We start from the raw sequence: 26,750 nt of genomic DNA on the forward strand, positions 1-26,750 counted from the left end.
GGTATAGATATGCTGAACTAACTCTTCCACCTAATTAATCACATTCAAATCCTGATCTGATTAGAAATCTGATTTTTGGAATGTCACAGGTTGATTTTTGATTGTGTACTTTTCTGCATTAAACATAATGAATCCAGGCAAGCATTAGCTGCACTTGCAGTCTGAGGCATCCTGTTACAGAAACCTCACATTATTCAGATACGCCATTCTCGTTTTCTTTTTATTTTTTAACGTGTATGTCTTTTTTTAACCAATTATTCTCTTCATAACATATCAGACAAGCTAAAATAGATTTTCATATTATGAAACTGAGAGCAGTTAGGGCTTTTTCTCCTTAAAATAATCTAAAATAATCTCAGCAGTCTCGATTCCAGGACTTTCTGAAGAGAAATGCAATTCAAAAGATTACTGTACCATTGTATCAGTATCATTAAAACAGGAACCTTCAGCAGATACTTCAATCAGTTTATCATTGATGCTTGTTATTTCAGCAACTCTTATATGCAGTACAGAGATGTAGTAAGAATTACAAGCAGAACAAAAAATTTAAATTAAATCCAGAACCTTTAGATGAAGTACAGCTAGGACTACAGCTTTGTGTTTTGTTTGTTTGCTGGTTTTAATTTAAAGAGAAATATTTATTTCCCAAACACAGGTAAGTTTCCCACACCTGATGACTGAGGCAGACCCAGTATTTGGAGAGGAGGATCTAGAACATTAAGATTTTGGGAGGAAGGCATTTTTAATTACTATTTCAATTACTATTTTGGCATAGTTTTTTGTGGACAATCAGGGGTAGGAAATCTTTGCATCTTTTGGATGCAAAGAGCGACTCAGATCCCAACCCCAGTGGTTAGAGACAAAAGCTTTTACTACAGAAGCTCTCTTACATTCAGTGATTTATCAGGAGCTACCTCAGGTAAGCACATCCTGCTTACCTAAATTCCTCCTACTGTACAAAACCACTGTAGTGATGGACTTTAATTTCTTAGATGAAGCCCCTAGGTATAGCTACAGAGTGACTGCACACAGCTTTGCCTCTCTCACTCTTTTATTTCTTGATTGGACACACTGAAGAGCCCTAAAGAATGATAAACTTGGTGCCTTGTAAAGCTGAAGCACAGCAAGAGAACAAGGCAGTGCCTTTATGGTTCTTTGCTGAAGACAAGTCTGTAAATCTGTCCATTTTGCTCTCAGCTGTCTCCTCATTTCCATTTTTGCTGCAGCAACAACACAAACCTTACCCAAAGCCTTCAATGAGATCATTTACATGTTGAACTGCTTGGCAAGAGCACACCCATGGGATGACACTACACTGGACCTGAGAAGAGGCAGAAATTAATGAAACAGCCTGGGCAAATGCTGACTCAAAGTCATTTGTATTGCAGTCTACTTTGAAGCATTCTTTCCTGAAAAGCTTTTGACCAATATTTTGCTTTTGTCTCCTATACACAAAGATATAATTTAATTACTGTGTAATTGTTTGCTCAACATGACTGTTAAACTTGACTTTTAGTATCCATATGGATTGGGATATGGTTAGGAGAAAAGCTAACCTGGGAGGATTAAAGTATTTTAATTTCATTGCTTGGACTGGTATCTGATTTGACTGAAACAGGGTTATTTTTTTAAACTGCTGTGTAGTAACTGAAGCTGTTTATTACAGAAGACTGTAAGGTAATGCCATATACAGTACATTTTTAGAGAATTATATTCTTAAATTTATCAAGCCTTGCCATAATATACTCTAGTGCTAGAGTAAGAAATTTTTTCAATCCTAATAAAAACACAACTATGTCTGGTTTGTGGAAAGTGGAGGCTGTTTTCATCAGCTCCCCATAACACCATGGAAGAAGTAGTATTATATACAGAAGAACACCATATCCATTGCCATTTCAATAATTTATAGAATCAATGATTTCAATTATAATTCAATTTCTGGCCTACAGACTGTCTATTTGATTTGAAAATAACTACTGTTGAAAAATAACACCTAGCTTTTCTTGGCAAGTTAGAAGAAATTTTATTGTCTCTGAGAAAGATCATAATTTGTTTGCATGAGTTCTGTTGAAACTGCTTAAGGGAACCTTTCCAAAGCCTGTAAGCTTGCAAGAAACAAAACAGATTCAAAGCTTACCCCTTTATCCCTGACTTCTTATTTATCTGTTGAAATGAGTATTCTTTATAATTTTTTATTACCCATTCACTTTAGTGGTTTTCTGTAATGGGTAAGCACAAAAAGTTAAGCTCTAGAATTAGTGTCTGTCAGAACTGTTTGAACATAACACAATGCACATGCATCACATTTTGGCCAGAAGAGGCACAGCTTTTGGGGCTTAGTTAATGAAAAAGTATCTTCTATTTATGGCACAAGTCATTGGTTTACCTATGTATCCTTTTCTATTTGACTCTTTGCAAGGCACAGAAATACCGGAATTTTATTCATAGGCCTTGACAGCATTAGCCTAATTTATTTATCACAAAAAGAAATTATTAAAATTCTAAATGAGTAATTATTTAAAGTATCCATTATGTGAAGTATTTGACTACTGAAATGAAGTTTACATACCTGATTAGGTACCTCTCTGGCAAAATTTAGCTGTTGTATCAAATCTTGAGTCTTCTAGAGATAAGAAAATCATTCCTATTACATTGCACACAATGCCACTGGAGCCCACAGTAGCACATGTAACTTCAGAATGATAAAGTACTGCTGATGTGGAAAAATTATCTACTGCAAATAGCCAGTATGTATACTGTGCACAGATTATTCTAAAAAAAAACCCAAACCACCAAAGAAAGACAAATACTAAACATGTGCTACACATGTTATTGTTCAACAATTGCTGTCTAGTGAACTTATGAAATTTTCAAATCACCAAGATTTCTCTAAGTGCTAGCACTTACAATTTAAGTGCTAGTATTACAATTTAAGAAAACCCTCTACAACAGCCTATTCTATATATTATTCTATATATTATTAACAAAACCAGTAATTTCATAAATGAAGCTGGAAGCTCTTCTGCTATTGACCAGTCAGAATATTTCCAGGATCATTCTTCTGCATCTATCCTAAGACAGGCAGCAGGAATACAAACATTCAGGTGGTTAAAAAGTTACCAGACATTACTGACAGTCCCAACACAAAGACAATGTGTCAGGCACAGAACTACTCCTAAGAGCCACTTCTTAAATTAAAGCCTTATTTCAAGACTGTGAGCATAGTTCTCTGTTATTAACTGGATTAAATCTAATTGGTTAATTTTTGCAACAGGCTATACATAGGACTTAAATGATGCAAAGGATCTGTTATACCTGTGATACCCATGTTATGCTGATGTGTGATAATCTATTCAGCTGGCTATTCTTACCACAATAGATCTGTTTTGATGCTCTGTCATTACATCTGATGCATTTCAACTGTGCAGTGTGTGAATGAATGTTTGCACATTCCTGAGAGAACCTGCCTCTCTGCATTCATGACATCCCAGTAAGTTTCAATTTGGATTAGTATATATCGTGTTACCACTCATAGGACATGATCATTTCATATCCCTTTGATGGTTCCAGAACAGCTTAGCATGCCACTTTTTCCCTGGTCAGAGAGTTAACAGAACAGAATGGCATAAAATAATAAAAATCATTCTCAATAATACAGAGGGGAAGCTTTATGAGCAAGCAAGCATTTTTAATATTGTAGACTGTCCAAATTAAATGCCTTAAAGAACCACACAGCTCAAATGTTGTAATGATGGTTGAGATCACTTGCTTTAAAAAGCATATCCAAAAATATGGAAATTTTAAGGAAATTTGATTTTGAAGGTCATTTTAAAGGCTAGCATAATAAAACAATAATCTTGTTTCAGTGATTGAATAGACTTTCATATTTATTTTTTATTTTTCATTTAGCATAATCCTCACAAAGAAGTAAAAACTGGTAAACCTTATCAGCATTAAATAAAATAGGCTCCCGATTGTACAGAACATGAAGCTGTGCAAACTGGTGTTAAATCTACTCATGATATTCCATTATTTCAGCTACCTTTGATTTATTTGCAACTTTCTGAATAATGTCTCTGAAAACACACTGAAGTTCTATCACATTTGTTAAATAAAAGTAGATAAAACCCTTTTCCTGTAAGGAAATAATAAGCCTAACAATCTACGTTTACTAAATTATGACTCAGAACATATTAATTAGAAAGAAATTATGTACGAGTAGGCTTAAATAGAAAAAATACACATAAAAGGAGAAAAATTTAAAAAAAAATAAAAAAGAGACCTTGCCCACTGTACTGCTAATGTATTAAGAAGATACAGGAAGTACAAACCTCTTGGGACACAACCATGCTGTTAAGTCTGTTTAATGGGAAGCAGGAAGAAAAGGAGGGATGTACAATGAGAAATTAAAGCATATCTTTCTTCAAGGGATTTTAAAATTAAGAGCAAGAAACACATTCATTGCAGGTTATAGGCATTCTGCAAATCCTGTGTATTTATCAAACACAGAACAAGCCACCAGGTTAAGCTCCTGTGTTATTTCCTTGCCAGGAATATAATGAGATTGCAACATATGATGAAGATGCTGCTGCCAGTCAGTCCTACACTGCAGACAGTTCTCTCCCACAACAAGCTTGGGAAAGGGAGCACGCCACCCCGTTCAGATTTCAGGAATAAGTATGAAGCAAAGTAATACATGTGGCTCAAATATTAACAGTACTTAGATGGTAAAATTGTTTTTTTTTTCTTTCATTCTTGTCAGAAGAAAAACAGCATTTTCATTTCAATACACTGAAAACCATTTATTGTGTTTTACCTCACCAGTTTTCATGGAACATTTCCTGCCCACTTTCTGTACACTCTGTGAGGAGAATGAATCACTGGCAGTCAGACCTTATTGTGACCCTCCACTTGGGCAGGGCTTAAGATCTGCTCACGTAGAAAGAAAAGATTTAAACAGCAAGGAAGTCACAGGTCAGACTCACAATGTTCTAGCAGGGGCTGCAGAGAAATATTGTGCACAGATTGCCCAATTATACTTGAGGTGAATGTCTCCTTTCCCAAAAACTACCCTGAAAAATGCTAGTAAAGTTTTCAAAAAGTATAAATAAAATATTGTTATGGCCACATCGGACATTATGTACAGTTTCTCAAAATTGATGCTACTGATAACTTTTACTTCAGACAGAATTGTTAAATATTCTATCTTTGGAATTTACGATTTTTAACTTCCTCTATTCTTTCCCTGACTGGAAGAGTATATGCATCTCCTATTATAATTGGATTTATTCTAACTTTTTGACATACAAATCTGAGGGATGCTATACACTGGAGCACACTAAGATGGAGCCATTCCTTAACATTTGGATTTCTGGCAATTAAATCTCAGTCTTAATGTCTGTTTTATGTATACCAGCTACACATTGCTTGAAAATAATACATACACTTCTGCCCCACAACAAACAAAATTACAGTCTCTTAATTAATAATTTCAGAATTTCTGTTTCTTTTGTGACTATTTGTTTAGATCAACTTGCTTGGCAAACTGCAGTGAGGTTTTTAACCCCCCTGCTCAGTCAGAATTTAATTCATCTAAAGTCTTGAATCCATGTAACAGTTCTGGACTGCTGCTGCTGGAAAATAAAATTTTCAAAACAAAAATGCACAGACAAATATGCATTATAATGAACACGTTAGGAACTACAGTGGTCTTAATGAAAAGTGAATGAAAAGAAAAGCACTGAAATCAAGGAAATTGTAGAAATTAGTATGTCAGGATGAGACCTGCAGTCAATGGGTGTAATAAAGTAAGCTGAACAAGCATGTCATAACCCGGGAGCACAGTATACTTAGAATAAAAAGCAAGCAGTCATTCAGCCCTACCAAAAATGTCAAGGGAAAACAAATACCTGGAATGTTCATCATTCTATATGAACATGGCTCACTTAGCAATTTCAAGACATGAAATAACACTGTATGTGTATAACAAATAATCTAGCCTGTGCATTTGTATGCTATCTAACAAAAACATCTTTTATGCTCCAACTTCTTGTTATTGCATTTTACTCCCTGTTAAGCAATGGAGTCAAATAAACAGGTCTTAAGATCTGGCTTTATGTATTTAAGGTAAAATGACAAAAATCCCCTTAAGATGCAGATTCTGAAAATCAAGTTCCCTTGGCCACGAGAGAAGGAACACAGTATAAAACAGAAGGAGCCACTGTCACAGTAGGATGGACATACCGTCAAACAGCCCATCAGGCTCTGCTCAAATGGTCTCTGGAAAGCTCTGGGGTCTCCACACCAGTCCAGGAGCTCTGTTGCTGCATTATGGAAGTTTGCTGGGTTCTGTAAGTGCTGGAAAGGGAAGGCAAAGCAACATGGTAAATAACATGCACAAGGGCTGACATATTCCATTCTACATTACGCTATTGCTAAGTCTGGTACCTAGGGACAGTGTGTAATTCAAAAGCAATACTTTCAACTGCACAGTGAATGCAGAAAATCCTACTTCATTCCTATTAATACTTCCACCATTTTCTGACATGACTTCATTAGTTGGAGACAAGCTGTAGCTGAAATACCACAGCTCCCCAAACTCTTTCCTCTACAGCTCCACCTCTCCCACCTGCAAATCAGTGGACTCCACTTGGAAACCAAAATTGTCTGAGCCCAAATTAAGGGAAATTTTAGTTTTGGGTTCAATGTCTTTGAAGTGTGCTTATGCCCCACTGTTGGGACATGCCAGCACACCACCTTCCAATAATCAAGATTTCAATCTTTGCTGCTGGCCAATGAGGCAAACGTGACAGACTCAGAAAATGCCAGGGACAGGGAGAAGCACACTCAGGATACCAATCCTTTCTAGGAACCTTGGATTCTGTTGCTTGTGACAGCATCATGAGCAGTTAGGGTGATCAGCTTCAGGATCATGAAAAACAGAGGGTTATTTCTTAACTAAAAATGTTTCACATGCACAGAAGGCATGCAGACATTTCAGAAGGGAACCCTACCTCTCCTGAAGAGGGTGGCAGGATTTTGAGAGGGAAAAAAAAATCTGGTTTTGTTTTGAAATTTGCATGGACAATAGATTTTTTCTTGACTATCACATTAATTTCTGCCTTTTTACTGAACAACAGGAAGTCCTAATTTTAGAGGCACTTCATAAACTTGCCTAATGCTATTGTTCACACTGTCATCCCTCACTGTCCACATTGCCAAAGTATTCCAACATTTTAGCCAGAGCAGAGGGATGGCACAGGAAAGAAGGAATTCAATTTACATCAGTAATATTGCTACTAAATTCTCCAGTTCTGGTGATGGTAGATGTTTCCGTAAAAACTCCAGAAACAACAAGAAAAGAGAGTATTTAGGAATTGCTGGGTCTTTTTAAGTAGCTGTTTTATAATTCTTGGAATTGCTGAGAAAAATATGAAAATTATGAGTATTTTATCCAGGAGGCAAAAATCTCAGGGGCTTAATTTTTAAAATATATCATTACTTTTAAATCAGTTGCATAATTTGGAAAAACATGACTGCTTATTTCTAAGCATCTGGATGAACTATAATGTTCACAACCTATTTTTTCTCCCTTTATCTTCTCATGCCTGAGTAGCTGCATATATTAACTTCATGACAAATGAAGGGGAAAAAAAATTCCTCCCATGCCAGGTTTTCAGGAGTTCCCAGTCTGTGAGCTTTTAGATCACATTACATTAGATAATTCTTATTCAATCAATGCTCTTGGTCAGAAGCCCTGCTTTTACAAGAGATGACTGACATGCAGGGCATAGATTTTTAAAACAATAGCAGAATTAGAAAAAGCAGACAGGCATTGCACAAAGTGGGTTTCTACCTCTGCTCTACCAACAGGGGTACAGCTCACACTACCAACCAGTGGGAGTTTTACCTAGGCTGCATTTCAGAATTACAACTCTGACTGATCGTGTAATTATTGGTGGAGGAGTCAAACAAATGTGTATACAAATTAAAGGCAAGAATCCAAGTAAGTATATGTAAGAAGCCATATTGTAAGGCTTTGTGTAAAAAAATCCCATGAACAGAGCCAGCAGTTTGGGTTATGAATCTTCCAAGTAAAAGGGAAAAGGAATCTTTTTTGAACTCTCACTTAAACTGCCAGAGAAGTGACTGCCTGACACCAAATCTCTCGGTGAATACTGCTCCTTCCACAGGCTGCTTTGATCTGCAGAGGAAACAGAAGTTGCTTCAAACCCCTCTACAACAGCACGTGTAAGCTCTGCTAATATCAAATACACTATTTCCAGAAGGCAAGAGAGGCACATGAGCTGGTGAACAAATTGCACCATACTGAATGCCTACTGTACTGATAGGACTTAGGTCACACATCTCTCAGGAGGAAAAAATAACCCAAACCAAAACCACAGAAACAACACAGGGAAAAATTCACTGAAACCTATTTCTGTAATTCTGTATGTGAAACAATTTAGTAACTCTTCCCTCCTTGTGGGAAAGGAAATGAATTGAGATCCCCTAATCAATAGCCCTAAGTAAGAACTACATAATATTTATTCTCATCAGTGTTGCTGCTTGCCAGCTACAGACATCTTCTACTAAAGCTTACAATTAAATTTCCCCATTGAGAAGCACACACTATACCTGAATGAGAACAATTTTAATAGACAAAGGCTAACAGATAAAAAACACGGCACACCCTTATCCAAATGCTTAATTTTCAATTTAGCACCACACAAGGGTAATTTCTACTTACCGTAACATCACTGAAAAGTCATACTTTTTTTTTCCCTAGATGAAAGTTTCAACATGTATTAAACTTGCACTTTGCTATGGAAGAAAAGGCTCCTTCTACTTGCCTGTGCCAAAGCAGGGGTGATCTCAATGACTTGGTTTTAACTGTTTGTTCTGTAACCCTCCAGCGTGGTATTTCACTACATCAGTACTGACTCCTGAGGGACACTATCAGAACCCACTTAAATACACAGGGAACACTGAAATCCTGACTTCTTAAATGCAACTGCCTAACTGAAACTTGTTTAGAAAATCACTAAGCAAGGTAAGCAATTATATTAGTTCCATCATAGACTAAAAAGCCCCAAACAAAACACAGGAAAAGTCAGAATACCAGTGGGTCCTGCCTCTGTGGAGTGGATTTGAGTAGTTTATGGGATGAGAATAAAACCTGGTCCCAGGAGGACACTTCTTGTAATGTCACACACAGTTCTGTCTGGGACATATTTCTCACAGCTTTCTGACTTTCTAAAAATTTTAAATTCAGGTTCTCCTCCAGTTTTTCGCATTCAAAGGCCAAGGCTATTTTTGTGGAAAACAAACAGAAGATCCAGCATGAACCAAAGCATGAAGGCAGGTACAATTCCTTCCCTCAGTTACATAAGGAAACACTCCAAATGCCTACAGTGATTTTTATTTTTTGACAACTTAAACACTGTGTGTGGAGCAAGAAGCCCCAATGTCACTCACATTCTCACAACAAAAAGCCTGCCTGAGAAGAATATTACATCTACCATGTTCATCAAGCAGGAAATAAAGAGATATTCTCAGTTCTCAATCCAAGATCAGAAGTACAAAACAAAGCTTATGCCAGATCCATCCATCAGCTTTGTTGTGAAGCATTTTACATGCATAGCTCTATCCTCTTCAACTGAAATTATTGGCAGCATTTTGACGAAAGAAGGCATGTGTCTGAAGAGTCTCGTCTGAAACTGTGCTTCTTGTAAACAAGGGGAAAAAAATCCACCTCATTAGTAGCTGGTTTAGAAAAAAGTGACAATGAATCAGATCTGGTTACAACACATGTTGGTGCATCTTCAAAGCTGCTAGTGAAGGGCCACCTAACAGCATCATGCCTGCAAGCAATGATGTTTTTAGCAAGTGGACAGGATTCATACGAATAAAATCTGAAGCAAAAATGAACAAAGCCAATGAACTGAATTAAGCAGTTATTTACCAGATTGCTTTCAGTATCATTTGCTTTTCAGAAGACTATTAGCAAAACATGACAATTTCTGCAATTGAAAAAATTTAGAAGATTTTCAGTCTAATCATTTTTAACACCTCAAATGTAATATTATTCCATTAGCCTGAATGGAACAAAAATCATAGAAATACTTGATGCATGTGAGCATATCATTATTGCAGGGATCACCAGGTGATGCTCTGAAGAGAGAGGCTGAGTCTCAGAGCTGTATTTGATCTTGGAAGGAATTGCTTGTTCTTTGTAGCTACTCAACAGTCTGGTGTAGGGGAATAGAGAGCACAGCAAAAGACTTTGCTATCCATTTTACTATCTCCAAGAAGAGTGAACTGTACCAGCAAAGCTCTTTTTCTGAGGACTCCTAACATTTGAGCCGGATTCCAGGGAAGATGGGAACATCAATTGCTGCTCGTGACCACCTCTGGCTTAAACATCTATTTATCTAAGAACAGCCCATCTTTGTAAATTTGTGTGGACATACAGGCAGAGGATGCAGATACAGTAGGACTGAAATTCACCAGGTTCCACTGCAAATGTCTGTGTGCCCACTCCATGGTTTACTGTTCTGTCGTCTCCTGGAGCAAGGGCAACAACGATCACATTTAGAGTTACATACAACAGATGACATAGGGCAATTTTTGGTCCCAACATTTCAAAATACAGCCATCCCTTGAAATTGTTACTTCCTTCCAATCAAACAGTGATAAGGAAGTCCTGATATACAATAAAAACTCTGCAATGGGCACAAAAATAGAAGCTTAATTCCACATGTGAATTTAGGTCCTTATGAGTTAAAAAGTTGTATATAATAAAGATCTTATTCTTTAAAAGGATACTAAAGCACAATTGAGTACTCTCAGTCATCTCACCAACACCAAAGTGGGTGAAAACCACTTCCTGCAACCCAAGATTCAATATGGTTTTGGAGACTGGAACAAATTACCCACACTGAAACAAGGCAATGACGATGGCCTTAACTTCCCTAAATACAGAAGTCTGCAAGCCTTTTGTACACTTGTGTACCTCAGACAGAACTGTCTAGTAAGCAATGCAAGAACATCAGTCAAAATTAAGAACAATTACAGAGGTTTAATATTATCTCACATCAAAAAATGATAACGTGATAATGGTATGGAAAGTGAATAATTTAAACATGAAATCCATATGTTCCTGTTTGCTGCTATAGAAAACAAATGATGAATTTCAATTTACAAATTACATCTCCAGTGGAGGCTTTTTTCCTCTTTTCTGTGGAATACATCAGACTGAAGGCAGAGACCTGATTTGCTGCAACTTAACCTATTCAAAATGAGATGTCACGCAAATAAGTTTTTGAGCAGCAAACTGCTTAACTATGCTAAACAAGTGATTGCATTTATTTACGTGATGTCGCAGCAAATTATGAAGGCTGACTCAAGTTGTCTGTTTGTTTTGCCGAGTTACGTCTGCTCTGTGTCTCACTCCTTGATTTAATTGAACTGCTGAAGATAATATAACTTATCACACAGACATTATGCCATGTTGTAGATTCTAGGTTAATTAACAGTAGCCTACAGTCACTGAATTTCTCACATGGTTAGCCACTTCTTGGACCCTGTCTACTGTCTAGCTTCACTAATCAACGAGTCTGGGAATTTTACATCAGCGACACAAAACACTGGCAACACAGAGAGCTTTTCAGTGCACAGAAAAAGAAAACAGAGAGATGTAGGTAATCTTTTCTTTGCTCTGAAATTAACCCCTTCCTGCACACCGTGTGGCAAGGCTGCATGGCAAACGTTCTGGTCCACCAGCTGGGGAGAGTGAATCCAGGAGGCAGCTGCTCTCCTGCAGGACAATGTCTGGGCTGCTGTTCCGCAGGCACTGGGGGCTGCCAGCCCTAGAAGGCTCCTGTCTCCCTCTACCTTCTCCTGCCTGCTCCCCCCAACAGCACCAGAGGACACATGCCTGCCTGCATGGCAAATTAGCCCCACTCTACACTAACAATTTGAGCTGCACTGGCCCTCCAGGATGGCAGGCAGGGCAGGTCCCTGAACCTCAGCACCAGCAGGGGAGACAGCAGCTCTGTGAGCCACTGCAGGGGAGACAGCAGCACTGTGAGCCACTGCAGGGGAGACAGCAGCACTGTGAGCCACTGCAGGGGAGACAGCGGCACTGTGAGCCACTGCAGGGGAGACAGCACTACTGTGAGCCACTGCAGGGGAGACAGCAGCACTGTGAGCCATTTCAGGGGAGACAGCACTACTGTGAGCCGCTGCAGGGGAGACAGCAGCTCTGTGAGCCGCTGCAGGGGAGACAGCACTACTGTGAGCCACTGCAGGGGAGACAGCAGCTCTGTGAGCCACTGCAGGGGAGACAGCACTACTGTGAGCCACTGCAGGGGAGACAGCGGCTCTGTGAGCCACTGCAGGGGAGACAGCGGCTCTGTGAGCCACTGCAGGGGAGACAGCACTACTGTGAGCCACTACAGGGGAGACAGCGGCTCTGTGAGCCACTGCAGGGGAGACAGCAGCACTGTGAGCCACTGCAGGGGAGACAGCACTACTGTGAGCCACTGCAGGGGAGACAGCGGCTCTGTGAGCCATTGCAGGGGAGACAGCACTACTGTGAGCCACTGCAGGGGAGACAGCGGCTCTGTGAGCCACTGCAGGGGAGACAGCACTACTGTGAGCCACTGCAGGGGAGACAGCGGCTCTGTGAGCCATTGCAGGGGAGACAGCACTACTGTGAGCCACTGCAGGGGAGACAGCGGCTCTGTGAGCCACTGCAGGGGAGACAGCAGCACTGTGAGCCACTGCAGGGGAGACAGCGGCACTGTGAGCCACTGCAGGGGAGACAGCAGCACTGTGAGCCACTGCAGGGGAGACAGCAGCTCTGTGAGCCACTGCAGGGGAGACAGCAGCTCTGTGAGCCACTGCAGGGGAGGCAGCGGCACTGTGAGCCACTGCAGGGGAGACAGCAGCACTGTGAGCCACTGCAGGGGAGACAGCAGCTCTGTGAGCCACTGCAGGGGAGGCAGCGGCACTGGGAGCCACTGCAGGGGAGACCCTTCAGGAGCCCATGGGAATGGGCACGTGTTACAGCACATTGTTGTGCATACCAACACCAGTCTGAGGCTGACCTAAATCCCAGGACACATTTTGTTGCTAATGCTTAGTCTTATGGTAGGTTGTCCCTGTGAGCTTCCTTGCCTAAACATGTACTTCCAGCCCTTTCAGTGCCTCAGACCACGCTTGCTGTGATCTAACTGTGAGCTAACCTCCCAAATGCAGACTTTCAGTCATCACTCACAGTGAGATCCCTTATGTGGCCACACAATCACTAGACCTGACTCAAATAAAGTGTCAGCAAACAAAAGGTAGGGCTGGGAAGGTACCAGGACTCTGCTCTCAGCAGCACCTTTGAATTAAACGCATCATGAAACTTCTCCCAAAGGTGGAGCTGTGTCATCAATGTAAGAGGATGACACAGTTAAGTTCACAGCATAAATACTCCTGCCTCACAACACCCTCCTTGAAAAAAAAAAAACGCTACTTACAATTATTTCAAGACAGATGAATATTTTTTATTAATATTCCTCATTATTCTACATACACCTTAATGCATACACAGAAAGGTGCCAAAAGGAAACATGGATTTTTAGTGTTCTGATACTGTACATATTTACTCTTGAGGTAATCCTGAGACTTCAGCCAAGTTTAGATAACAGGTTCATCTGTATGCTCTCAAAACTTTCCAACAGGTCCAGATTTTAATGTATGTAAAACCCAGTACAAAGCTTATCTCTTCTAAACAATGAGGCCAGACTCTCTGCATGACATAAATTTTGTATACATCTAAAATGCCTGTGTACAACTGTGAGGTTCATGTGACCTGCCTGCTATTTTCAGCTGCAAGCATTCAGGTTTTCAAGCCTTTTTTGATAGCAATGGAAATTAAAATTCTCATATGGTTGTAGTTCTATGAATTTAATAACAAAAAATGGAAGAGCAGCTATCAAAATTTATATTATAAAAGTAAGTATATTCAAAATTATAAATGCAGAAACCATAATTCTTTTGGAGCTAAACTAATTGGTAACATGTGGTGAAGGAGCTGATCCACTTCACTTGTGATGGAGCTGACTCCATGCCTACAGTACTTTTCTAACTCTGGTGTTAGAAAAGAGTATGGTGTATCTCAACTCTGACCCTTGAGATGGGATTTGGTGGCCAGGTGCTTTGGCAGACCCTGCCACACAATTCAGACTATTTTTTGTCCACCTTAATGCTCATCCAGACATGTCTGCAGTCATGTGTAATGAAAATGCACTTATGTGCTGAAGGAAGGCAAATAGGGGAGTAGAGAAGAATGGGAGCTGGACAGAGAAAGGGCAGAGAGAACTGACAGAGATCACATGCCCTTCAACTTCAACAACTGGGAGCAGAATTGCTGTGCTGCGTGTGGGGCAAAGGGCATCCAGCTCCCAAAGGAACACGAATCACCTCTCTTAGGACTGTAAATAGGATTCCTGGTCAGACACCCTTGACAGAGCATGACCACAGGGATACAAAGCTGGTCTCTGCTACTCAGTGCACAGGTACACTGCTGCCAGACCTGAATTTGATGGCTCACTCAGTGCCATAAGACCTGCAAATCAGCCAGAGCCATTTGCTGTAGTACATTGCTAGACCCTTTATTACTCCAAACCCTGAGCAAGCTCTGTAAGTGAGCCCAACCACGAGCCTGTCTTCCCTCCTATGCAAAGGCCTCTACTCCAGATCCCCATCCACCTCTGGCTGCCAGAAAACTCAGGTATGGAAATACAGGATAACACTACCCAAGAACACACTTTAAACATAAAAAATGAAATGACCTGAATGACCTGAAATAGGTGGTTTCTTCATCTTTATTTCATTTACTGTCAACAGTGATTATGGACACCTTGCCCTATCCACAAGCAGTTATACTTGCATATTAAAAACTCATCTGTAATCAATATTCAAAACAAATGGCCTTTTTCATTAGGACAGAGGGGAGTATTGAGCTCTTCACTGTCTTTTTAGAGTGTGATTTTTGTTTATCTGGATATGAGTATAGATCAATTTTCTACAGTCCCTTTCAATATCAAAGATTGTTTTATTTAGCAAAAAATTAAAAGGCTCAAGCTGTGCACTTTGCATTCAGATAATCTCCCCTCCCAGTTTCGTGTTTGTGAGATTGAGAGATCCCTATTTAATAGAATTATCTTGCACTTGCATGGCTCATTCCATCGGAGGCTTTTTAAATATTTTATTAGACTCACATTTTGAGAGGCACTAGATATACTAAGAGAGAGATTAAGACCATGTTAGCCATTCCTACTTATGAAAAATAGAGCAAACAGAGTCACCTTTGCCCCCTTTGGCCACTGCAGCTTCTTTTTCAAAAGAAAACAAATACTGAGCAATGACCAGCACCCTCTGTACTGGATTTTAACATCAAAAAAATACTGTACAAAATTGCATGCTAAACAAATGAGAAAAAGAAAAATAAAAAATTTGAGCATCACTGAACTGAAAAAACTCCAAGCTGTTCTGTTATGAACTGTAAGGGACCAAATCTGTATTAATGCAGATTTTTCTTGATGCTTCTCTTATACACTTTTAGTATAAAGTGTGTGTATAATTCAGTACTGATTGCAGAAAAGGTGAATGCCTGGTAATTGAGCAGCCTTGTTCTGCTGCCTGGATCTCCTATAACATGAGTTTTGTGAGGATGACTGCACACCTATATGCATGTGCTGAAGCAAAGGTAAGATAAGGCAACCTTGGCTTGTCCATTAGTTTCGCTAAAGTGTAAGAAATGGATTTAACATCTGATCCTCAAGAACTATACACAGAAGCCATATTTATTATATACTCTGATAAACCTTTATGTTAAGTAAGAGAACATTCAGCAAATTAAACTTCTTTAGTCACAACCTACTGTTCTACCCCACCCTCCCCTGCTCAGGAGGAAACTGTGACTTGAGAGGCTGTGATCAGATCTGAAGATGGAAATGGGGCAGAGTAATGGCAGTATGTCTTTATGTTCATCTCTTGATTGTTGATGCAGTCTTTGTACCTTCCCTACCATCAGCACCTGCACTGCTCTGATACCAGCTGAGAGCAGTGGAAACAGAACAGGAGGCTTTACAAACAGTCCATGTAATCAGAGGGGTCAGAAGTATTTTTCCTTGAGCACTCACAAACTGATTTTATGGGATGAAAGTCAAAAGACAAAGGTACAACTATTTGCTCTTTCTCTAAGGCCATGCTCAGTCATGCAAGGCTCCAGCCTCTCTTTAAATTTGTAATTAACAGCTCAACAGAATTATGAAATCAGTTGCCTAACCAGTTCACTTGGTTTCTTGGCAAGTGAAACAACCCATTTTCCATTAGTATCTCCCTATTACACCATGCTAGCATGAGATGTCTCTCTATGTGACTATAGCAAAAATGCTGAGGCTTCTTCAGCCTTTCCACTCCAACAGGCATTGCAATGTTACAGGGCATTTCTTCTCAAATGCCCTCATGATTTTCAGTCAGTAGTTTCAGTCCTAAATATCTCAACGTATCAAGGAGTTAATTTTCTCAAAGCAGTGGCCATACTCTTTCTGTTAGAATACCACTGCACTATTAGAATAATGTTTCATTATTACAGTAATGTTTACATAAATTGGTAATGGATTTTATTGATAAAAATGGGTTTATTTGTTTTAGACTTGCTTACCTGCTTTCTTGATTAAAAAAAAAATCTACTTTCATAATGTGTTTTAGTAGAAGATTAAGCGAAGGACTCGAGCAAAGTGGGGTGTCTACATAAATACTTCTGTGTTGTGAACCATTTCATAATTTCACATATTTATCATTATGAAAAGTTTGGATCATGGTTTTCTTTCATGCAGTTCTTACTTTATTATTAAGGTGTTTTAAAGACATTAAATACTACATCATCCTTTTACTGGAAAATTATTGTCAATAGTGCATTCTTTAAAAAGAACTAATGCCACCTGAAAGTATAAAGCGAGTTGATGGCAAGGGGGAAAATGCACCAACTCCTCTGATATATCTGAACCAACTTCAAAAATTTAATTAAAATAGATACATTTTTTAATTTTCTAAATTTCAGAAGAATAAATTCACTGATTTTGAAAACTAACTACTAGTCTTCAGTATATCCTGTTGAACAGCAGCACATTTGTTGGACATTGTTTTGCAATTAATTTTTTTGACTCATTTGAGTAATTTACTTACTTATTAAGCTTTTTATAGCACTTTTAATCAACTGATTTAATCTTTATTATTTTAATCTCTTAATCTATGCAGAGATAAAATCTCAAGGTGACTACTTAAAATGATGACTACCCAAACTGTGGAAGATGTAAAATTCACATGACCTATCCTCACAGGTCCTACCAGCCAACAAGGCATTACTGAGATATTTGCAAATCAAAAGGAAAAATGCTTCCCCAGACAGTTCCTCAATTACAAAACTGCCCACAGCACTTGCTGTGTGACCTGCCCATGTAAAATGTGTTACTGCACAGGGGCAAGGAGGAGTGAACACCACCAGAGATTAGACTTTTCCTTCAGGAGATGATGGCAGAGATCTGCACAGCTGAAGGCTCTTGGCATTAACACTACTTTGTCACTATAATTCATTTGAAAACACCTGCTTTTACAAATAGTAAAAAACTTATGTGTAAACTCTAAGCCATACCTCTATGGATTTGCTGTTGCACACAATAGCAGCAACTTGAGTAGCAAGTGCACATGTAAGAAGGAAGATTCAGAAATGGCAGGACAGAAGTCAGACATGTCACCAGCTGTGTCACTCTTTCACTGAGGAGCTTGACCCAGCTGCTGACAAAAAGGATATGCTCATCTGACACCAAGGTGACATCATGGACTAAATTACAGATTTCTAGAATTTTCAAATATTCATCCTTATTTATCAGAAGACAATTTTAAACAACAGGCCAGATGAATTTGCTGCACAGGAAAGAATAAAATTATACTAAATGCTATGGGTACTGGAGGTTTTCTACCTGAGTTTAAAATGTGCACTTTCCATTTTGAAATGAAAATACTAAGGATACTAACACAACTAATATTAAGAGTAATAACACCCCAACCCTCAAGGACAGGTGCTACAGTAAAGCAGCAGAACTGGGAATGAGCAAAGTGAAGCTGCCACAGCTTTACCAATCCACCTCACAATATGATGGGTTATATTCCACCCACTGGAATCCTGTCAGATAAAAAAACCAGCCAAATACTGCAAACAACAAGAAGGTGCTCTCTTCCCCCTCCCTGCCAATACTGCTTCCAGCAAATTGCCTCTTTGCTCCTTCCCTTGCAGCTTCCCTACCAGGATGCAGGATCTAATGAGCAGGAATGTTGACTGACAAGTCTCTAAATGGACTAGAGGAGCCAGGAAAGCTGGTCTGCTGTCTGTTTTCCCTAAACATACTTTAGTCTAGCAGAGGAATATTCCAACAGACTGAGCACAAAAGCAGACAAAGAACTTGTGGCTATAGGCCTCAGAATAAAAAAGATACAAAAGAAATGTAGCTACTAACACAACATCGATGGACCATTCAACCAAGAAACTGCAACACTTGAGCCCCATCAAATGTCTTTTTAAGGATAAGGTATTTTTACCCTTTAGCCCTGTTATTACACATTTGGCTACTAAAACTCTGTAATGTTTATATAGAATATCAAAAAAGTATATTTTAAATAAATACACTCTTCATAAGAATACTTCTAATTTTCCAAGTTCTTCAAGAATGAAATTTTTATGAAAGTACTGTGGGCAGTTTTGTAAGCACATGCAAATGAAAAAAATGGGAAGCATTTTTCTTTTATTAAAATATTTTCAGCTGTAATTTCATACCAGCCCATGGCAACCAGTCCAAAGTATACTAAAAATGACATGTTTAGGACTGCTTAGCATTTACATGAGTCTGCAACAATAACACTGAAGAGCAGAAGAATTAGTTCAAACACTTCAGCGCTTAAAAAGAGTTATGTAAATATACAAAGAATTCTATTTTCCTCTGAATTGTAAGCTACCAAAAACCTAGCTGCTGAGTGATGAAAGAAATGGGCTTGCTTGTTTTTTGAGCAAGAAAATATCAACACAAACACACAGCAATTACAACTTTCAGCCTATCTCTCTGAATTGCTGGGTAGTCACTAAAAAGCATTGCAAGGCAGCAATTCAGCAAGCCTTCTGGAAGGAAAGAGGGGAGAAATGCTAATCAGTTTCTGGAAATCAGCTGTGTGACGTGTATCAGCACCATTTGATGATACTGCTCAGTGTGCCCTGATGTAGCATGACACAAGCAGCAGAACCAACCTGCTCTGTTCCCACCATGATCTAATACTTTTGACACCAGAGAACCTTTTCACACTTCTCCTTAACCTGCTACTAACATTTCAACACAGCTTTGGTACAGAGCCTAACAACTGTACTCAGCCTAGCAGGAAGATATCACACACCCTTTCTGAAAGGGGAGGCTTCCTTGTAATTTCAATTTAGAAAGGTTTTTCTTTTCATCTACTTCTTTGCAAGAATTTCAGAAGAAACACACAGAAACCTCACAAAACTGACTGACAGCAAACAGAGACATAAAGGGTAGAAGTCCCTAGAACAGCTCCAAGTTTTTGAAGAAGACCCATTACAGTACGAGTAGAGAGATGTTACCCAACGCACTGATTTTCCCTGGCATTTGCTACTATCACTTAACAAAAGGAATGGGCAGCATCTGGTTAAACTCACACCTCTGGACTCCTATGAAGAATGCTTTAAGAAACCCAGTCAATTTTTTACTGGGATTTTCTATGCAGCAGGAGCCAAGCTGGCTCCTTCAGAAGGCTGTGCCTGGGCAGCAGGCAGCAAGGAAGCTCTCAAATTCAGCTCTGCGCCCGCCTGAACCTGCTCCTGCTGCCCCACAGCTCCATGGACATTGTGCCAGAGCCACCTGAGCCATGAGCCCTCAGCAGATAAACAGATTATTACTGCAGCCTCAAATATGGCAGGGAATTCTCAGGGGCCATCAGACCCTTGCTCTGCACAAAAGTAATTTTGTGGTTTTGTCTGTATGGAAAAAGACTTAAAGAAAAAAACCTATGCCCTGAACATCCAGCTTCCTCCAGTGTACCCTGAAGAGTCTCCTGTGTCATGACAAACTAATTGCATGTGCTAAGGAAAGCCTGTTACTTTGGCTTTTTCCACTGTACATCAAAAAAGCTATGTTTGATTTTAAAGCACACACACTTACAAATACTAAGGGAATCGGCTACAAAGAGACCACACAAGCTGTTCCAGCCTTCCACAGAAGTCTGGGGTTTTTTTAAGCATAAATACACAGCCACCTCTTCAGTTTGCCCTTTCATCTATTCTGAAACACTTCTTAACACACACTTCATTTCCCAACTAGCTGATCATGTACAAGTTTTGGGTTTGTAGCTTTAAAGCACTAAAAAAGATGAAGGTAAAACACAACCTTGATCCTGGAACAGAAGTCAGCAAGGATATTGTGGGTGTCTCACAAGCCACAGAGCTGGGAAGAAAGAAGCCTGTCCTGACCCTGTGCTGAAACCTGATCTAGTTAAAGAGGCACATGGATTACCATTTATAGCATTTCTCAGGGGCTGGAGTGAGGGGCAGACAGCTCTCAGTCTGGCTGCCAGCAGGGTTACAAAACTTGCAGATGCTGAGCTCCAAGGAAGGATGGTTTTCCTCCCTCTGTTGCAGCACACCTTCCACACCACTGCTGTGTTAACCACCCCAAAAGCACATGTGTGCTCAGGAGAACTGCGGCACTGTTTGTTCACAGTCTGGGAAAAGAGGGTAACAGACGAGACCAGAAGAAAAGGCAGACACATTATTATCTGACCCTGCAGTTAATCCCCAGAGTAGGTGAAGATACATTTATATGGCCATGCAAGGTAGTGCTTTGCTCCCAAACTCAACATGCACAGAGCACTGTGTGGTCCAGCTCTCAATGGGTGAATGGAAATTACACTTTTTACTATTTGCCAGCTAATGACTTGTCTCAAAGAACAAGGTAAATGTCCTCAAGCTGGAAATTTATGACCCTGTGACAGAGAGTTGAGTGTCTTTCAAACAGGCAATTAGTTTCTGTCTCTTTCTCCACTACAGCAAAGACAACACACAAGATTTTGGAACTATGAAAATGCAAACAGCAGTTTGATGCTACTTTAGTCAACAAAACAATTTTTTTTAAAAAAAAATCAGTCATTACTCTCCAACAAAACTACAAGTAGTGCCACTCGCACAAAAAAAAAAAAAAGCTTTCTGAGATATATTTTTGGTGTTCAGCCACTGTCTTAGTTAACTACAGTACATCATGAGTTGAAAACAAGGGTTTTCTTCTCTCTTCTTTTATTTGGGCCTTAAACAGAATGGGGGAACCATGAATTCATAAGCATTCCCAAGTAGGATATCTCCTTTCAGGCATCCTTTGAGCTCTGACACAAGCATGCTTCTGGTCTACCAAAAAACCCCAAGCTTTCTTCCAAGATCAAAGAAAACAAAGAGTGCTACACAAATTCTGGGCAGCCTGACCTTCCTCCCTTTCCCCAGCCTTCATCACTGAAGAACCATCCAAGCTGCATATGCAAAACAGCAGTACGTATAAATGAACTTAGTGGTTTAACTGACAGAGTACCCATTACATAGGCAAAATTATCTCTTTAAAACTTTAAGAAGTGTAATTTGATATTCTCTTATCTAATTAAAATAATATAAATTATGTACAGAAACTGACAGCTCTAGAAAAAGGAGCTGAGCAGCATCTTCCATTTGTCTCCACTTGATGTAAAGGTCTGTTCTTACAGCTAGAAGGTTAAATTGTTCTGCAATTTAACCTTCATTCTTCATCCTATGGGCTAGGATGGCCGAAAAGGATACCAATTTGTACCAGTCAAGGGCATGTTTTTTCTGAACCAGATAGCTGTTCATAAGAAACTGGGATGAAATCCTCAAATTCGTATTTGCCTCAGGCCTCTGAAGGGCCATTAGATACATTAACTTTCACTGCAGAGTGATGAAAGAGAGAGACACCACAGAGCAAGGATGGATCACGACCAGCAATTCTGCAGGAAAAGATTCCTATTTCTGCTCCTTGACCTACGAACTAGCTTTGTTTGTTTCATTCTGAAACCCTCTCTTATAAAGGAAATACGGAGAGAAAAATCATCTGATTTAGGTGTGAGCTGTAATCTTTGTCTGTATCACCCAAAGCATGCCAGGCTTGCAAAAACCCACATATTCCTGCATTACAACACATTCTAGAAAATATTAATTTCCACTAATATCTAGGCAAAGCTATAATAACGTAATGATGGAGACTGATAAAACTAAGAGAAGATAAACACATTCTTCTAGAATCAAAGAATATATCAAGTTGGAAGGGACTTCCAAGTAATAATAAGTCCAACTTCCTGCTCCTTAGAGGACTAGCTAAAATTAAATCATGTGACTAAGAGCATCATCTGGATGTTCCTTTAACTCTGACAGAATTGGTGTTGTGACCACTTGCATAGGCAGCCTGTTCCAGTGACTGACCATCCTCTCAGTAAAGAGCCTTATCCTAACATCCAGGCTGAACTTCCCCTGACACAGCATCATTGCATTTTCCTGTGTCCTACTGCTGCTCACCAGACAGATCAGCACTTCCCCTTGGCTGCTTCTATTGAGGAAGTTGTCATCAAAGAAATAAATTTAAAAATCCAGAGTACTCATCCAGTACCAGCCCCACACTTATCTTTTTTTATCAGCTCCTTTGATTTAGGGTGCTTGTGTCTACAACACAAACCTATGAACAGAGAAATACTGTGCTGCCTCAAGAAGCAATATGCATATGTCCTAGGGCATAAGTAGGCAGGCAGTTTTTTAACTTAGATAATACAAACAAAAAACTAAAGCAGCAGAACTCTGCTGTGACCCGATCTGACAAACAAAACTGCCCAGACAAGAGTGAAAAATTATTTGGGAACATTATTTCATGGAATAACAAGTTTCTGTTTTTCCAATGTAATTCATAAAATTGCAACCAGTTTGAAGAGATGAACTTTGGAGCTCATCACCTGAATCCAGATGGGATCTTGAAAATATCTGTGTGCAACTTGCATTTATTCACCTGTTTGCTGCATGCATGCATTGATTTAGAGATAAACACAGGAAAAACCAACATGAAAAACCATTCTCTTGCTAACCTCCTCTAAAAGGACCATGGCTATGAAAATTCTGTTAGGATTGTTGCATGTGGATAAGAACACACTTGAGGGAAGAATACACATTGCCTGCAACCCTGGAGAGAAAAGTTCACTGAGGAGGGTAAAGCAGGAAAAAAAGTCTCTGCATCCTTGCTGTCTTAATTTCACTCGGTTATAAAAGCATTTGCAAGCTTTTATACACAGTTACAGTGGGGAAATGAGGCATAATTCACTGAAAGGCAGTGGCATATGAAGAGCCCTTCATCTTCACAAACAGATGCTTCTGAAAATTTTACCTCGCAATCAGAAGTTTTTTACAATCTCCATGCAAACTGATTAAGCAGCACTCTGAGCACTTGGAGACGTGCCAACCATCCAAGTTCTGAGTCTCCAGACAGTGCAGGTCTCAGGTCAGCTACTGGATTAAAATGAAAACTGGCCCATTGGAATTGTGGATTACTGTGCTCAGAGCTCAGAATGACAGCCGCCCGCTGTGACCCTCCGGGGCCAAGCTGGCAGGACGAGCACCACTCTGCTTCCAGCTGAGACAATTTGTTCAGTCTCCAGGCTAAAGAGTTCTTAGAAAGGTGCACGGGAAAGTTTGGCTTTTGAGGTTAATACACCAGCTCTCATGGCAGATACTCTCTTCAATGGGATTAGTGTGTCTCATTCCTTCCCTCTGAAGGGCAAGGACACTCATTAAGCAACAGGTAATTGTGATATGCAACACCTGCCACACAACACCCAACCCTCAGTCAGCAGCATTGACCCCCACCTTCCGCTTACCTGTTTTATGCACTGCAGCCGGTCATTGGTCTGCTGTATGTGCCTGTCCATAGAATTCATTTTGATTGTCTCCACTTTCTTCTACCTGAAAGCCATTAAAATCCCTCGATCTGCAAGACAAAAAGGACAATAAACATCACTGAATATGGTCCATACATTTCCACCACCTGAACAATTGAACAGAGCTGCTTGCAAGAAACTCCTGAGCACACTGTGAGATAAAATAATACTAATCCAAATAACAATGACAGTGGGGCATTTGCAAGGACACAGGCATGGGGATTCTTCCTAATCTTCCTCTAACAGAAAATACCTCCCATAAATATTAAATGAATCAGATACAGCAGAGTATTACATGGCCAAAAATAGCACAAAATGTGTGTCCTGAATTTCTGGATTGAAAATAAAAGCAACAGGTTGCTTTTGGACTCTCCTTCACCTAGCAAATCTATTTGATGAGCCTTTGAAATGGCCAAGATGACAGAGCAGGAAGGACTGGGATCCACAACACAGCCCAGACTTTAAGTATGACAAATGTCCAGATGCACAACCTAGAATAAATATATGGAATAGGCCTAATCTTCAGAGCAAAGAGCTTCCTTCTAGAAAAACTGTGTTCATTCAGGTATCTATAACTGAACAAACTACTTGTTACTTCTGGAAAAACTCGGCCTGCAGACTCTAGGTCCGTCTGTAACTTAAAAAAAGAAAATAAAAATTCGGGCTCAGAGTAGTGTTTCGAGTTCATGAAAAATGAGTGGGCATAGAAATATATATACCCAAATACCCTATTTATGCCAAACTTCATAGTAGCACAAGCAAGGTCCCAGTCTTGCACAGAAACCTCTCCCTCAAGAACCTCTTCAGTGGCACTGAGTGGTTTGTTATTTGGAGCACTGTTCATGACAAAACTGTTTTCCACTCCCTCCACACACGTAAGAGAGCAATTTTTTTCAGATACTTGTCTGGTTAGAGAAGCTGGCCGTTCACCACTTCTGGTACACGACTCAACATCTCTTCAGTTAAACAATTCCAGCACTGTCCATACTCAACCCCCTTGAGGAGCAGAGTGTTCCCTGTGGTGGGAACCTTCATTACACAGCTCTCACAACGAGACAGACCCCAGACCACAGATCCGTGCACATCCCACACACCCAAACCACCCAAGAGTTCTGTACCTAGCTGATAATGTTCCTTTGTGGCTCCTGCTGGATTAGACTCAGGGGAAGAAATCTTTTCTGCTAGACAACTAAATGAGGCCTTAGAACAGCAGCTCAAGCTCCTCACCTCCAAGCTCTAGAAACAAGAGGGTTCAATAAACCATTCCTATCAATAAATTATAATACATATTAAACAGAAGAGCCAGTTTCACGTGCAAGTATTATATTTTGATTATGTCACTGCCACCTTCTCAATAGCAAGCACCATCCAAAGGTCCTCTAGCAAACGTAAATTGACATATTTTATTAAAAGCCGGTTACACAGTCTCATCTGCCTGTAAGACCCCCAAACAGACATCAGTAGTCATGAAGTTAATCTCTCAGTGGACACCAGAGGTATTTATCAAGAGATAAGCTAGCCTAGACATGACAGTACTTCACCAGTGATCCATCTTACAAGCTAGGACACATTATCTGCATTTTAATTGAACATCAGCACAGATGGAGAAGGGCACACTGAAAACAAATACATATACAAGCACATAGATGTCTGTGGAAAAAATTGAAGACATACAAACTGAGGCACCTTTTTTTCTAAGAAAGTCATGACATTTTTGAATTACACTGTTTCACGTGTACACATGTAATACCACTCCAGTTCACTGCCTTACAGTTAACCATAAATAAAAGCTAAGGTTGCTATCAGCTTCCTGAGCCACAGTTTACCATAGTACTTGTCCAAACTGCCATTTCTCCCACATGGCACAGCTTCCCAAAGCCTGTCTGGAAAAGCAGAAGGGCAGAATATACAAAAGTAACTCACCTAACTGAGCAGGAGCCTGATGAGGCCCTTGAAGGCAGGATTGGGAGTGCAATTCCCTACTCTCCTACACAGGCATGGCACACAATTCTGTAATAAACTGATCAAATTCAGTCTACAAAATAGTTCTGGTTTTAAAACCCAATGGCTCTCATAGAAAAGAACTCTCTAACACCCACCCTTTTCCCTAGCGGGCTAGAAGAATTTCCACTTCCATGCTCAATTCCACTTGTTCCCACATCATTAGCTCTATGGCTCAGTTCTTGCCCTGCCAGGCTCCCTCTGCCCCTTCTCCCTCATGGCATGGATGGACAATCACCCACCAGCCCTTAGTGCTGACAGTTTGCTACTTCCACAGCCCAGTCTCATTTACTCTCTCCTGGTCAAGAGATGGCCCTCAGCCCACCAAGTCCCCTGCACAGCTAACATTTGGTGCATGAACCAAACAGCCAAAACTGTACACGTGAAGCCTCATCACACACAATGACACAAGGCTTTGTATTTGAAATGCCCTGCCTCACCGCCACAAGACTCATCTTTATCTTTCTCTCAGACACATCATAGAGCATCAAATAGAGTAATTTTTTTCAGTGAGCATACTGGCTCTAAGTAATTTCTGCTATAAAAAACACAGAGCTTATTAGTGGGAAATCATTATTATCTGGAAATTACTCTTTCATGGGCCTCAGCAAGAATTAAAAGATTAAACATGGAAAGTGAAAATTATCATAGAGATCAGA

The 26,750-nt window shown here is 39.9% G+C and overlaps 1 protein-coding gene across 24 annotated transcripts in view; it reads right to left on the reverse strand.

Moving 5' to 3' along the window:
• The window catches only part of ZMIZ1 (zinc finger MIZ-type containing 1), a 335,481-nt gene that overhangs the window by 134,114 nt on the left and 174,617 nt on the right, over positions 1-26,750 (reverse strand). For all 24 annotated transcript variants that reach the window (XM_085583388.1, XM_085583392.1, XM_085583390.1 and 21 more), the window contains 2 exons: positions 24,031-24,140; positions 6,244-6,357 (listed from right to left, as the gene is read on the reverse strand). In XM_085583388.1, the coding sequence (XP_085439514.1) occupies positions 6,244-6,357; positions 24,031-24,090 (174 nt within the window). In that variant the 5' untranslated portion in view covers positions 24,091-24,140. The remainder of the gene's footprint in view (positions 1-6,243; positions 6,358-24,030; positions 24,141-26,750) is intronic.

Source organism: Lonchura striata, chromosome 6, assembly GCF_050655825.1.
Source record: "Lonchura striata isolate lonStrDom1 chromosome 6, ASM5065582v1, whole genome shotgun sequence".
In the NCBI taxonomy this organism is placed as follows: Eukaryota; Metazoa; Chordata; class Aves; order Passeriformes; family Estrildidae; genus Lonchura; species Lonchura striata.